Below are 14,735 nucleotides of genomic sequence, written 5' to 3'. Positions count from 1 at the left end.
CTTCTCATGCATTTCGGGGTTCGAGGGCTCTCGTTTGGAGGGCGGAAAGATAATATATCGCGGTGACGGGTCATGGCAGAAGAAATGTACCGCTACCTACCCGACAAGAAGTGCGATCGGAAAATAGATTATGTGATGTAGTACAATGGTGTGTGTATGCTAGAGATCGGGATGGGGACTTCTCTTGTTTTGTATAGATCTAGCACTGCGCCAGCTGCCAGCCCATTGATCTCCCATGTGTTGTATCTTCCGACCAAAAATACAATGAAGAAAGCTTTCGAGCTAAACAAGAGTTTGTTCAAATCGCCGAAACGAAACTGCCTTCCTAGATAGGCTGTAAGTATACGGGAACAGTTGTGGCTTGCTTGACATGTCTGGACAAGAGTAATAATGCATTTGGGTATGAAGCTGAATTTCTGGACACAAATCGACTGCTCGTTAGACTCGGCTATATTAAAAAATAACCCCAAGTTTTGTTATTAGTAAAAAAAAAAATTAATATATAGAAAAATAATATATTATTAAGGAAAGAGAAGTAATTTAATAAGATAAGAATATATAGTTAAGTTTACTTGGCTGTTTAATAAGAGGCAATAGAAGAGAAGGCTATTAAATTTGGCTTGAGAAAGAGGAGTTATAGGTATTACCAAATGGTTCCATTATAAATAGATTATTATTAATAGAAGTATAAATACTATTACAAGTTTGCGGAAAGGCCTGAAATTTGGGCTGCTATGAAAACTCTCTAATAAAGCTTCTTGGGTCGATATTAGTACGGAGTTCAGTCGAATAAATTCGAGAACTAGAAGTAGTTTCCGGGGAAGATCCAGAAGTAGTATAGAACGCTTGACCGGTCTCGGAATTACTATAAGTAGTACTCTAGTATCGTTTTCCGGGCAGAAAAGAAAACGTGACAAAGGATCTACTAAGAGTAATATAATAAAGAGATTCAAATCGGATAATAGTCAGATAGTTGCTACGAATTCTGAGCCGGATATAAAGAAGTACGAGTAAGACATTTCCAATGTCTAGAGTATCGAGGAACCCAAAGCTAATAGCCTAACGAGTTAGGAGAGTAAGACGTATGGCAACCGAATACATACCTGCTTAATAATTTTACCGGCTGAACGACCACTTTATTTATATAAATCAGTTAGAGAGCTTTTAGAAGCGTTTCGCAATGCTATTACGGGTTATAAGTCACTTTTAGAGGATAGGAAGATGCTCTATCGGGACATTTCTGAAAATAATATCATTATTACAACCCCTGTTAGTAAAGGAGTCCCGAAAGGGAGATTAATTGATATGGACTTAGGAAAAGAGTTGAATTGCGTGCCTAGTGGAGCTAGTCACCGGACTGGAACCACACAGTTCATGGCAATCGAGGTACTTCAAGGCAAGGGCCACACTTATCGGCACGATCTTGAGTCTTTTTTCTATGTCTTTATATGGATGTGCATTCGCTACGGCTACAACGGAGAACATAATGGTGAAGAATCAGCTGCGCCAAGTTCAAAGCCAAACAGGAGGAGGGTGAGACCCACGAAATCCAGCATCCCGTCACCCACTCGTTTGGCTAGGCGAGCAGCACAAGTCCTGACATCCGCTAAATCACAACGAAAAGTCCGGGTTGTTCTGATGGCTTGCCATTTCTTCTCTATTAATCGTAGGCTGGGAAGCTATCTGGTATCGGCGTCGAGACAGCCTTTTTATTTTACGTAACCTCCTAATATCTGTCCACTACTTTTTGAACCGTTCCTGACGTCTCGCTTTCGGACGGCAAAATGATTGCAATTTTATCGTCAGGGAAGTAATTGATATCAAGCGGATCATGTGTAGGCAAGGCCGGAAGTCCCGAGAACTGTGCGGTCTGAAAACATTGGCAAGGCGAGGACAACTCTATATCTTGTAGGAGGCCTCCCTTGAGTTCTTCCGCGGTGGGTCGTCGTTTCCGATCACTACTCATCATCGCAGATATCAGAGCATATGATGCAACCTCCTTTTCTTTGCCTGTGGCAAACCAATCTCTTAGCTTGTAAGCTGTGGCATAGTAACATATGGTCATCTGTTGCGGCTCGTCAGGATCCGGCTCGCTTCGAAAATCGTGAAAGTCCTCGACTCTTCGGCCATGAATCACAGTAGCCATCTCGGCAAACACACATCCTAGAGAGAAGATGTCCGCTGATCGTCCTCTTCTGTCTTCGTCAATGACCTCAGGTGCGCTATACATTTTGGTGACGCCGAGGAGGCCCCCGTCAGTTGAGCTGGTTAGACCTATACTGAATTGATGTGCTGATCCGAAGTCCGTCAAGTAAATTGCAGCCCCTTTGCATATGACGTTGCTGGGCTTGATATCCTTGTGTCGAATGTTTTGAGAATGAATGTACGCTACGGCATTCGCGAGACAATAACGCCACTTCTCCAAATTTGCGATATCTTTCTCAGGAAAATCATCCTCGCTGACTCGCTCCATATAATGCAAAAGATCTTCCTCGCCAACTGGGGATAACAGAATACCGAATTGTCGCGGAACAGATATTGTTTCATAAGTGCACACGACTTGGATGATATGCTGGTGGTTGAGTTCTCTTAGAATTGCCACTTCACTTTGAATGAGCGGCAACACTATTTTTCGTGCCACACCTTGAACTCGAATTACCTTTCGGGCCAAGAGAGCACCTTCCTCGCCGGCGATAGGGCGGACCGCATCGACGACCCCGAGCGAACCGTAACCCAGCTGCCTGATACTAATAAAGGGAACGACTTTCTGGCTGGCGTACTTAGTATGGCTAAACTCGATGCCCATAATTTCCTTGTTGCCGGGCTTGATTTTCTGGGCTCTTGGAGGTAGTGCTGGAGATATTTTTATAGTTGAAGACGGAAGTCCAGTGCTGGGCTCCTTGAAGTCCTGGAGAAGAGCTAACGAGCGGTTTGTTATGTCAATTTCCTTCCCTTTAACAGCGGCATTGACGGGCTCGATTTTATCCGCTCCGGGCGGCAGCACTTGGAGTTTTTGTGGTCTTGGGCGCGGATCCTGAGGGTCGGGCGAACTACTCCTAGAGAGATACCGGCGTTCTCTTTCACGTTCTTCTTCCATTCGGCGATAGATATCGCTTGGGCGAATAGATGGGAGAGCTTTGCCAGCTGAAAATGGTTCATCCGTTGGATGTGGGTACCGGCGCTTTTCGTCCTCTGTATCGGAGGAAAACTTTCGCCGATGACTGTCCACTTCGGCTGGTTCTGGAAGCGGCAATAAATCACCATATGGCCTGCCATCGTTCAAACTCGGAAAATCAGCTCTCGCAAGGCTATGCATTGCCTGGCCTTGCTGTCGCAGTCCTGCTGGCTTTGCCAGTGGTGGGGGAGGCTCGTAATCATAGTCGTCGTCTCCCCAGTCATCACCACCATAATTCGCAGGCTTCGCCTCTGCCCACTTCTTGGTTTTCTGTCGGTTGACATTCGCTTGGTACGAGATATGTGATCCAGCAGAAGGTCTAAAGCGTTATCAGCAAACTCCAGCTTCTACAGCACTGACATGACTGCTTCTCCTCACATTTGCTTCTCCATAGTGAAGCCGGATGGAAAGGGGCGCGCTATTATGGGTACTTTTCACAGAGTTGAGGCTCACGAGACCTTCATTATTTTGAGTCTCCGTTCATTGGAGCTGCGATCGCCAGCTTCGAGAGGCTTGCAGAATGTTAGCGGCATCAGGTGCTTGAGTAAGGCAAGGTTTGAACTTTGCTCGGCACCGTGATAGACCAGGAGAGGTTCTTGTCTTAATATCTGCAGTAATTTGAGCAAACTGGCTTTGAAATTCAGATCTGGAAGTGAGGCTGTGAAACGGCGGGGCTTCAACCCGCTGACACATCTTCGGAAGTGTCTGCATGAGGTTCAGTCACGTGTCAACCCAGCCAATGAGAAGGCTGTCCTGCTGGAATCTTGAAGAGGACAAATAGTTTTTATCTTCTCTATTTCGATGATGACTCCAAGATATTCCAATTGTGATCGTGAGTGAGTTCTGTTACCGTTGTCAGGAAGTCGCATATTACGGGCTGAGTCTAACCCCTCCGAGTTGCATGTTATCTTTGAGAAGCTCGGAGTTTCTGCTCAGCTACAAAGTTAGGCGTTTGGCGAATTCTGTCGAAACCGGTTGAAAAATAATAGTAAAGAGTGCGTTTATTTCCACTAATCACTATATGATATGAATAGCAAACACCCTCTTCCTAGCAATCCCACGGTCCGTCATTGAAGTGTCACTCCCTCTCGAACTTTCACACCAACCCATCCCAAACAAATGTCCCTTGAAAGGATCTCCTCCATGTTCCTCCCTCTTATCCCATCTTTCAGCCAATTCCAACAAGCAAGCTCGCAAGCCCGGCCACACTCCTCGGATCCTTGGGAAGCACCTCACGCGTATCGATCAGAAAACTCTGGGTCAAGATACACAGCACCATGATCACCAACAGAGTCTGCAAGATCCTTGTTGACGCAACGCTCTGCACCAAGCGTTCGCGATTAAGGTTTGACGCCGTGCCGGTGAGGGTCGATTGGTCTGTGGTGTTGATGCGAAGAGACCCGGCACCGCTATAACCGTATACCTGCGCCTTCAGCACCTTGTGGAGATGCAGGATTGCATCGCTCATGTTTATAGCTAGGCTTGGTTCGGAGAAGGCGGCGAGAGGTGGTGGTGCATTGCCTGCGACGAGGATCTGAAAGAAGTCTTGCAAGATCGTTTGGTTGGAGATCGCCCCTCCCGATGTGATATTAGTGAAGATGTCGTATCCGGAATTGGATGTAAAGTTGTTGAGCCAACGGGTCGTTGGTTCGTCCGGAATGGGTGGTTGGGTAATGTCAATGGCGAGAGAGGGGAGGGTGAGGGTGGTGTTCACCATGAGCGTCTCGACATCCTCGAAGCAGGTCATTGCGGCAACGTTCTCAACGGAAGACGCTCCAATATTGCCCCATACATAGTACCAGTAAGAACATGGCCAGTGCGGCCTGCTCTGGTAGGCGCCAAACAAACATATGCTAGCTTTCACACTGCGGCAGCTTCGAAGCCCGGGCCCTGCATACCGAGCAGCATCAGCGGTGAGAAGAATCGGAGAAGGCTCTTCATCATATCCTGCTCAACCAGGCTCTTCATCGGGGAGACAAAGGCCAACTCTCTTCGATTCTCCTCCGAGCTCGCAAGCCTCGGGCTCGGATCCGCGTTCTCAGTACCAGAGCAGAGGTAGAGCGCCCGTGTCCGAGGCTACAATGCAGGTGCCAATCAGGGGGCCGCCGCCTGCTGGCGAACCCCAACAAGAACCTCCGATGCGAAGACCTCTGCCCAAGACACCTGAGAGGAAGGGGGAAGGCTTCTTAGACCGCTTCAGTCCCAAGAAGCGGGAAAAGTAGGAACGAAGGCCGGTTTATCTTTACGCTATTATTTTTTCAATTTGTATTTCGTTATAATTTGTTTTCCTCCGGTCTTACCTAAATATCCTTTCTGAAGTAAGCGCTCTTGTAATAAAATCAACTCTTATAAATTTGAAGAGCATGTTAAGCAAGAAGATATACGAGCCAAGCACGAGCGTCGAGTCGAAGATAATTGCAGGGATTAGGAACCTGTTGCTTTGGGAACCTGCGGAGGCAATTGCAGCTTGCATTAAGATTTGGCGGCTCTTTCGCCCTGACCTTTGGTAACGAGTCTTCGGTCTTCCTGGCTTCCGCGGAGCAGTGCAATAGCCTCCAAGGGACAAAACCCAATCCTACTCGCAGGTTTCTTCCTGGCAATCTTGGTAACGTCTAAGAGGACTCGTTCTACTTGTAAATTATGGGACAATGTTGTATTGACTGCACGTTCAGGGGTTGTCCGCACTGCGGCTGGCGGCAAGCTCCAAATTACTGATCTTGAGCCTTTCTTACTTGATAAAGTTTGAACCCAGCAGACAAATCGGAGATAAGAAATTCGACCGAAGTCCCCGAGTTAGATCAAACTGGGTCCGATTGGACGAGATATAAATTGAAGCACAAAAGAGGTCGCAAAATTTCAAGAGTATGACCTTGTGGACACTTCCAAGCCGAGCTGTCTCTTGCCACCCTGGATCTCAAATTCTGTCCCATACGGCGGGTTCTGCTGTTACCTCAATATAGGTACCAATCCTCACCTAAAAAGGGGAAGTTGAACAATACGTCGAAGTGTTGAAGTCGCACCTTCATCTTGGGTCGTCCTGCTCTCGTCCTGCCTTATCCCGCTCTTGGCCAACTCGAGTACTATTCGAGTACCCTCGTTCATCCGTTCCTGCCTTGCAGAAATGGAATGAAGTATCCGCGTTGAGAGGTCCAATGTTTGCATCGTAAAATTGTTGCAGAAGAGAAGGTTGTGTTACTGTAACACTGCTGAGATTCAATGCCAAGAGTCACTAAAACACTTCCCTACGCCCACACATCACTGCCCGCCAATTGACGTACAGCATCGCCGTCCCGTGTCTCTTCCCCAATGAAACCATTTCCACCGAACCACAGCATCACGAGAAGATCAACCCCGATGCGACCACTGCCTGCAAACTCGACCAATGGCTCTGCTCAGGCCCATCGCAGCGGAATGCCAACCATGGGCGATCTCCACAAGGCTGAGCCAGGGCTCACGTAGGATCGTTTGATGGCGCGGATGGCGCAGCAGCAGCTGAAGCTCTTGGCGGAAGGGACAATGGGGTGATGGATGGGCATATATACTCTTCTCGACCACCTCGAGAAGCTGAGATGCTTTCCTTCCATACAACTCAATTCGAATATCTGCCCAACCACCAATCCCTCTCCTGATCCACGAAATCCACGAATCCCTCCAAACGAGAAGCTATACAGACTATAGACAAGATGAACAGCCAACTCGCGCCCCTCTCCCCGCCCCTCGGCGTGAACCCCGCCTACTGCGTCCCCCGGCAAACCGTGCTGGTAATGAAAGAAAAAGTGTGGTCGCTCTCCGGCGACACTTTCCACATCGTCGACGAGAACGGCCACGAGGTTGTGCAATGCAGAGGCCAAGCCTTCTCCCTCTCCGACCGAAAGGAGTTCGCAGATAGTTCCGGCAGGCCACTGTTTAGTCTGCGGACGAGACATTTTACGCTGCATAAGAGTTTCTATGCCGAGGATGCTGGGGGAACGGTGTTGTTTGAGGTTAAGGGGAAGTTTAGTATTGGGAGCTCGAAGATGATCGCGACGTTCACAAATCGTTCGAACGGTGCGCCGATTGAGTTGCTGGTGAAGGGAGATTGGTTTGACCGCTCTGCCACTATTACGATGGGGAACCAAATCATTGCGACGATTGGCAGGAGCTATTTCAATATGAGAGAGGTGTTTGGAGGGCAGCAGACTGTAAGTCTCTCTTCTTGCTGATGATGCAACTGAGAGTTGTAGCTAACTGGAAATAGTACTATGTGACTGTTGCACCGGGTGTCGACTTGGCGATGATGGCTGCGATCTGTGTCTGCCTGGACGAGAAGGAGAATGAGAAGAAGTAGGACATAGGTTGAGGGATTTGATATGCTGGAGTCTGGAGTTGAGTGGTGGTTGCAGCTCAAGGCTCAACGGAGCTATGTCTACGAGGAGGGATTGCTGCAAGGCACAGGAAATTTGCCGTATACCCTCTCTATCTTATGATGCAAAGCTCAATTGAGCTCAATATTCCATACAGCTTTTCCACAACACCGTTGAAATGCTAGCAATTCGCAAATGGGTATCTACCTTCCCAGCAACGCCAAGCCAAGCCAATGAGACTCGTTACCTGTTCCCAAACCTAGCCCTGCAACTCCCATATTTTCCATAGCAGTCAATCCTTCAATCTTTCAACCCAATTCCAAACTCCTCATACAATTCCCCGATTCTGACGCCTCGGTTGTCTGCAATCATCCCCACCAGTCCTTGTCCCACATCTCGAATATCATTGTAATCGTGCAGCAGCTTGATATGTCTCTTCACAGTTTCGGCAGGCGGTTGTCTGCAGGTACCAATGTTAGTAGGTTGTTTCTCCACTACCAGTTCAGAGGTTTGGTGGGCCTTGGAAGTGTAGGATGTACATTGAGGTGCAAGAGAACATACTTCAAATCCTTTGTAACTTCCTCCAGCTTCCTGCGCTTAGTAGAAATCTCGGTTTCTAATGCTGAAATGCGGCTCTGGATAGACGCCTGTATAAGTAAGGATATTAGTCTAGAGTCAATGAAGACGAAAGGGGGAAAGCTGAAGTTAAGCCAGTGAAGGGTGTGAACAGGCGTTCCAAAAGGGAAAGATTAGGAACAGTACTCCTGGACTTACAATCTTTATGGTCTTCAGCTCCGCCATCAAGACATCTTTGCTCTGCGGCGCTTCAGGAGCTGTGGAGGATCCAGTTGGTGACTCCTTCCTCTTGGCTTTAACAGAACCGCCTTGGAGTGGCTTCAGGGGAGAAGATGCAATGTCAGTGGCTTGAGATGATTCCTCCATTATTGGTACAGTCGCCTGTTCTGGACTCTTTATGGTTGGCTCGTTGTGAAGCTGAGCTGCTGACGGAGAAGATAGAGGTTGAGGGGATAGTTGATCTTCAGTGCCCAAAGGAAAGGCATCTGTTGAAAATTCATCAAGAACGCTTCTCGAACGCATATTGACGGATGGAGTGGGGCGGTGGAGTGCTGGGGCCTTGAAGTTGAAGCGTTCGGCAGGAGAAGATGTAGTCTCAGCGGACGCTGGGCCTTCCGGTTCAAGACTCTTTCCTTTACACGATGAAGCGGATGCTACAACTTCTTTTTCTTGTCCTTGTTGTGCAGTTCCAAGCTTGGGCCCTGGTGCCGAAGTCTCTACTGCTTTGGGAAGTTTTTCTTCAGTGACGGTTGGCTTGGTGATTGTGGGGGGTGTTTCCCGGGCTGGAGATGGGCTCGAAGCTGGAACTCGAGTGATGTGTTCTTGCATACTCGGAGCATCTGGGAGCTCATCATCCTCACCGTCATCGCTATCTGGAATTGCTCTAATGGTATTCAACAATTTGGGCTTCTCTGCTGTGTCACTGGTGTCTAAGATCGTTGGAGATATTTCGTCTACTGTAGGATATCAGTAAACTAGCTCCAAAGAATGTAAAATCGACACAAAGAGATATCACTCACCAAGAAGCTTTCGCGCTGCAATAGCAATCTCTTTAGCAACAGTTCCCGGAGAAACAAGAGACCCTTGGGCATTTGGATTTACTGGGGTTTCCATAGCTCCTGCGACTCCCTTGACTGGAGTTGTCCGAGGGCTAACAACTCCACCATTCACTGCTGCAGATAGCGTGCCTTGGTCCAGATTCTTGGTTGTGTCCAGATCCGGTGATGAGGCGGATTGCGCATCCTGGACTCCCCCTTGTAATATCCCTTGCCCAACATCGTCATCCTTATCCAAAGTTGACGGCAGGCCATCATCCCTTTCCGTAGTGTATACCATCTCCTTTGTAGCCTCCGCTGACTCCGTCGTCCCAATGACAGACTTCTTTGCCACATCTACTCCAGCTCCTTCTGCGGCACGTGATACTTCTGCCATCCCTTCTTCCTGGACAGGGCCGGACACATCCATCATCGTAGTGTCCTCCTCTTCAACATGCTGTTGCTGCACCTCTCCGGGGATCTCCAATCCGCCATCTACCTGCACAGCCCCATCATGAGATGCCCCATCTCCTATGCCAACCTTGACCGGACTCGAGAATTCAGATGCCTCCTCACGATCCGGAATCTCTGTCCTCGTCGCCTTTTGTTTACCCATTGGAGTATCTTCCTGTCCAACCTCTTGTTCTGTAGCCTCCTGAACCGTTTGAACTCTTCCATCGTGCTCCGCTGCCTCGTCCCGCTTCTCATGATCCTTGGCAACCTTGACGGGGCTTGACACCTCAGATGCCCCCTCACTATCAGGGATCTCCATCCTGATCTTCTTTCTTGGCGTGTTGTCTGTTGTTTGCGTTCTCAATGGTGGCAGCAGGCCGATGTTCATTTCTGCTTCTGGAGTCGTGACTCGGTCCATGGTTGCATCTGCTCCTTCCGGCTTCTCTATGGGGCTCTGGTGAGGAATTGGAGGTGATTGATCATCTGCATCCTTGTTTGACGCGCCTTGATCCATTGAGAAGGCCACGATGCGTCATTCCAGGATGTTGAGTATGGTGTTGATGTTGTGTCATTGTTCAGGGAGGGAGAGAAGCGAGGATATGGATTTCGGTTCCCTTCCAAATCACGTGAGTCGATACAATCTGGACAAGCATCCACGAAGCTAAATCGCCGCGTCGACCCCCCCTCAAGGGAAAATTCGGAATCCTTCTTGAAAATCTCAGAGATTCACGATTCATGAACAACGGCTTGAGATTCTACCAAGAGCGATTGGTAATCTTATCGAACCATTCGCCCCTGTGAGTATACTGGGTCCGTGCGTAGCGAGGAGAGACCCCCTTTTCATGTGTTGACTTGTTGACTGGTCTACAGAGGAGAATCAGAATAGCCACAAGGCTCTTGGGTACTACACACTACCATCCTCCAACCTTCCATGAACAATCAGCAGAAACCCACGCCCTCTAGATCATACACAATGGCTCCCATCCAACATTTCGAACCACTGCCCTAGCTCCCGGGAGGAAATGCTAGTTGAGCTCAAGTCAAAACCGAGTCCAGAAGCATTGGAGGATTAAATAAAGCCTATCCGCCACCAACTCGAGTAGAAGGAAAGAGATTTGAAGTCAGCGAAGAGCCAAACTGCAGATGCAACGCGAAGACCAGTATAAAGGGAATTCATCTGGAATTTCCAGCCGACTCTCCGGAGTCGTGCAGTACTATCATCCTGGTGATTGGCAAACTATCTGGAACGAGGGCAATGGGGAAATGGAGGCAAATTTGGAAATGAGGCCTTCTACACGGGCCCGCAAGCGTATTCTTGGGAAGAAACCCGGGCTGAGGAGCTGTCGAGAGCTCAGGAAGGACTGAGAACTTACACTGGACATGCCGCCGGTATTTCATCCACACAAACTGTTGAGCTGCTTCCAGCTGATATGTTTCTACAGAAGAGCATCCAATCCCCGATGTAAGGCGAGGTATTATGAAAGAGCGACAGAGTTGAATAGAAGCAGACATGCCAATATTTTAGGGTGAAGCGGGGCGACCAAAAGTACAGGGGTTGGGTGTACCAAGGGAAACTGAATGAACTTTATCCAATTAGCGAGGGGTAAAGACTGCTACTAGGGATCCACGAGTTTAGGAGAGATAGAAGAAGCAAAGAGGAGAGGGGATGTAGGAATATACACGAGAATTAAGCAGCAGGAGCAGAGAAAATTCACAATTGTACGAGTTGCAAAGACCTCTTGCAAAATATCGCAGTGTTGTTGACCCCCAATAAGCTTAATAAAGGTACCCTCAAGCCTTAATATGGGCTTATGCAGCTTGACAGGTGCTATACGCCCCCGAACGCCTGTAAATATAGGCGAGTCCAGTGATTCGTAGCGAGCAAAGGGGGGGTAGTTAGCCATAATGCACACTTCTCCGCATATACTTTGTCTCGAATTCTGATTCGAATTGATTAAAAACAATTCACTACCTTCTGCTTTGGTTTTATGACTATTATGGCTACTTTTGGAGGTATATTTGGCTTCCCTGACTTATCAAATGGCTAATCAGAGCTCTCCTCTCCTGATTCGTCGAGGCGGTATTAATTGGTACATGTATCAAAAGAAGGTCCTCGTTGGGAAGCTCTTACCATTTGCAAGAGAGTGTCAAAATAATCGACCCGATACGATATTTCAGGAGGACAATACACCGGCACACAAATCTCACCATCAGGGAGCAATTTATAGCTTATCCCTTCATCCGCTCAACTATCTAACAGACACAAAGACATTGACAAGGAATTGAGACTTGACAGTAATAAGCTTTCGTCCGTCTAGGTTTCGGGGGGAACCCCAGAAAATATTAACGACCAGGGTCGCAGAGAGCGGTGATGTTGAAAGTGTGGAGAATGTTTAGTGCCTGTGCTTTGCATCTCGGTACATAGCAAACTGACGGTGAAGGATCGGATTCTTCTTGAAAGTCTCTTCCTGAGAGGAGCCTATGAAGACGAAGTTGTACTCAACTTAGCTAGTCGTGCTCGATTCTGCAGGGCCGTGTTGCTTTCATAAATATCAAGGCCAAATTCCGAAAAAGGAGGAGTTAACCCCTGATGCCGCCTCCCTAATACTTGACTTGAGTTCTGTACAATCATCCTATCTCTTTCCGACTCATAACTCTCCATCTGATATTGACACCACCTTAAGTCCCCTTCATCTCTCGATAAGCCTCACCGAAAGCCTTCAATCGCCACGGAAAATCCATCTTGTCCGTGAAAATCTCGAGAACCTGTTGCCGGGCGGACTTCATTAGCTGCATCCCCACAAATTGAACCCAAATTGAAAATTAGTAAACAAGATAAATAAATTAAAATGTATTTGAGAAATTATTTCACTGACGTGAACTCCCTGCGGATCCTCGAGTTCTGGTCGTGTGAGAACGGCCTCCAACTCCACTTTCGTGCGGACTTGATATGTCCGAGCTGCTCCATCCTCGGCACCGAAGAAATCAAGCATATGCTTGTGGTTCCAAGTTGCAATGTCATGATAGGCTTACCAATAAGAGTTAGTCATCTAGATTCGAAAAAGTGGCTAGTTATGTTCATTTACCTGCATCAGGGTGAACAACGCATCTCTCGATCGAATAGCCGCCATTATTGATGATGATACTGAAAAGTGTGAGATAATTCAGCGATGGATCCTGTTGGCGGAGGACTTGCATGATAACATCCAATTGCTCTCGAATCATACTCCCTACTTCCTGAACGGTCAATTGCATCGCCCCTTCTCCGGTAATGAAGATTACTCTCCCGTCACCTCCTCCTTTGACTCCGTTCCAGCCTTCCGCCTTGCTGTTGGTTAAATCTCTCTTTGCTATGGCTCCTCCGAAGGTTGCTGGCAGAGCATAGCCTATGCTCGCCCAGTGATTCTGCATTATGTAAGTGATATCTGGGAACTCTGCATCTTGAAGTCCAAAATGGCATGTTCCCCCGTCAGAAAATATTATGTCATGTGCTCTAAAGAACTTCCCGATTCGAGGCCATAGGTGAGATTGTGTGATGAATGGATCCTTGGCCTCGGAATTTGATGGTAATGGTGGTAGTGCTGGGAGTGCGAGAGATGACGTTTTGGGAACTCTCGAGATGTCCAGAGAGTTAGAGAGGCGAGTAAGAACTAAAGGCATCAGCATATTCGCAAGATGTAGAAAATGTGGCTGAATAGAATTACAAGATTCCAAATAAACACCGACAAACAGCTCTCCTTTAAAAATCACCTTCGTCTCCTGGAGCAAAATCAACTTTTTGGGGTCAATCTTCGCCGAGAAGCCGCCTGTATTCATATCTGTAGGCAGTGGCCCTATGTGAATCACCAAATCACTGTCTTCTTCTACCGCTTTCTGAACCCCAGGGTACGAGAATTTACCGTTGTAGGTCCCACGGAAGTATGGTTTCCTTTCCTCAATGACAGATTTACCCATGAAAGGGCAAAACGTGGGGAATTTAAGGTTGTTGAGGAAAGAGCGGACGAGCGGCTTCAGCCCCAGTTGTAAGATAAGTGAATCGACTAGGACTACTGGATTCTTAGAGGAGTGGATGGCACCGAGAACGGCATCCACAGCTGCTTGTTCTGCGGTGGTTTCACTCGGTCGGGTGAGGAGAAGAGGTTTGTCTAGCGCTGATGCTGCGACTGGTTTATGTGCCATGTCTACGGGGACATAAATGTACACTGGACGCGAGTGAATGTAGCACTCCCGAATCACTCTCTATATTCTTCAATTAAGCTTTAATCTAAATAAGATTGGAAGTGGCATACATCAATCCCAGCAACAGCTGTATTCTCATCGTCGAGGTAGCAGTGGGCTACTCTCACAGGTGACGATATCTTGGCGTATATCTAGAATTAATCAGCTTTGTTGGAATGTTACAGCTTTACCAGACGCGACTTGGAAGTGAGAACGGACCCTATGGTCAGGGGAATCTCCTAGAGTATGATGAATCATAACTCTCTTCTCCTGAGCGGCTCTTCCAGTCGCAGTGACGACATGGATAATCTTCACATTCTCTGCGAAGGACCCTGCAATGCCGTTGATAGCACTCAGTTCCCCGACTCCCATGGTCGTCAAAACTACTTCCAGTCAACATCAATCTCCTCGACTTACATGGAAGAGAAAAGTACGTACTGACGCCAGGACACCCTTTGATCCTCGAATATCCATCGGCAGCATAAGCAGCGTTAAGCTCGTTTGAATTTCCCACTTCGAATCTTGTTTAGCGACACATCCTTCTCAGCGGAGCTCGCAGTCTCACCCCAATGCATATCAGTGCTCCCAATATAATGCAGCAACTCCAAATTTGTATCTCCAGGCAGTCCCATCACGGTTCCAACTCCTAGTTGCTGTATTCTATCATCAGACTAGGTGTCAGCACCCCACTTTAAGTTGCAGGGCACAAGGACTGTCAATTTCTCACCTCTTCCATAGAAATAATCCAAGAGGAATCGTCTCATTCGCTTGGGTCGCTTCCGATCGATTTTGAAAGCACCTTGAATTCGAAAATGCTCTCCGTTGAAAAGCTAACGCTGGGAATGAAATTGGGCTGAACTTATAGGGGGGTTGAGACGCTGATCGCGGGGTTGCACAACCCCTCCTTAAATTGATGAGACGACATCGAGAGATGGG

The 14,735-nt window shown here is 47.8% G+C and overlaps 7 protein-coding genes across 7 annotated transcripts; 3 read left to right on the top strand and 4 right to left on the bottom strand.

Annotated features, from left to right (window-relative positions):
* Positions 1–1,104: 1,104 nt before the first annotated feature.
* Positions 1,105–1,437, top strand: K444DRAFT_475485 (uncharacterized protein; the record flags this gene model as incomplete). The annotated part of the gene is made up of 1 exon (XM_024872932.1): positions 1,105–1,437. A coding segment is annotated over one exon (333 nt), but the record flags the coding sequence as incomplete, so codon positions are not given.
* On the bottom strand, positions 1,389–3,788 carry K444DRAFT_580083 (kinase-like protein). The gene is made up of 2 exons (XM_024877691.1): positions 3,554–3,788; positions 1,389–3,494 (listed from the first exon to the last, which is right to left on the bottom strand). Exons 1-2 carry the CDS (start codon positions 3,565–3,567, stop codon positions 1,727–1,729), a joined length of 1,782 nt encoding a protein of 593 aa, XP_024743637.1. The 5' UTR covers positions 3,568–3,788; the 3' UTR covers positions 1,389–1,726.
* Positions 3,789–4,215: 427 nt separating this feature from the next.
* Positions 4,216–5,200, bottom strand: K444DRAFT_607051 (uncharacterized protein). The gene has a single exon (XM_024879103.1). The coding sequence runs from the start codon at positions 4,920–4,922 to the stop codon at positions 4,344–4,346; it is 579 nt and encodes a 192-aa protein (XP_024743636.1). The 5' UTR covers positions 4,923–5,200; the 3' UTR covers positions 4,216–4,343.
* On the top strand, positions 5,026–5,397 carry K444DRAFT_624216 (uncharacterized protein; the record flags this gene model as incomplete). The annotated part of the gene is made up of 1 exon (XM_024882367.1): positions 5,026–5,397. The coding sequence occupies one exon, from the start codon at positions 5,026–5,028 to the stop codon at positions 5,395–5,397; it is 372 nt and encodes a 123-aa protein (XP_024743635.1).
* A 1,461-nt stretch (positions 5,398–6,858) lies between these two features.
* On the top strand, positions 6,859–7,502 carry K444DRAFT_517360 (DUF567-domain-containing protein; the record flags this gene model as incomplete). Its single annotated transcript, XM_024873771.1, has 2 exons — positions 6,859–7,356; positions 7,413–7,502. The coding sequence occupies 2 exons, from the start codon at positions 6,859–6,861 to the stop codon at positions 7,500–7,502; spliced, it is 588 nt and encodes a 195-aa protein (XP_024743634.1).
* Positions 7,503–7,818: 316 nt separating this feature from the next.
* On the bottom strand, positions 7,819–7,977 carry K444DRAFT_517007 (uncharacterized protein; the record flags this gene model as incomplete). The annotated part of the gene is made up of 1 exon (XM_024873732.1): positions 7,819–7,977. A coding segment is annotated over one exon (159 nt), but the record flags the coding sequence as incomplete, so codon positions are not given.
* A 3,907-nt stretch (positions 7,978–11,884) lies between these two features.
* Positions 11,885–14,722, bottom strand: K444DRAFT_607049 (pyruvate decarboxylase). Its single transcript, XM_024879102.1, has 10 exons — positions 14,527–14,722; positions 14,365–14,459; positions 14,238–14,312; positions 14,019–14,182; positions 13,871–13,951; positions 13,286–13,820; positions 12,778–13,231; positions 12,668–12,726; positions 12,458–12,609; positions 11,885–12,347 (listed from the first exon to the last, which is right to left on the bottom strand). The coding sequence occupies exons 2-10, from the start codon at positions 14,429–14,431 to the stop codon at positions 12,261–12,263; spliced, it is 1,674 nt and encodes a 557-aa protein (XP_024743632.1). The 5' UTR covers positions 14,432–14,459; positions 14,527–14,722; the 3' UTR covers positions 11,885–12,260.
* Positions 14,723–14,735: the final 13 nt, after the last annotated feature.

Source organism: Hyaloscypha bicolor, assembly GCF_002865645.1.
Source record: "Hyaloscypha bicolor E unplaced genomic scaffold K444scaffold_13, whole genome shotgun sequence".
NCBI lineage: Eukaryota > Fungi > Ascomycota > Leotiomycetes > Helotiales > Hyaloscyphaceae > Hyaloscypha > Hyaloscypha bicolor.
Note: the sequence above shows the minus strand (reverse complement) of the source record. Positions and strands in the feature narration are given on the sequence as shown.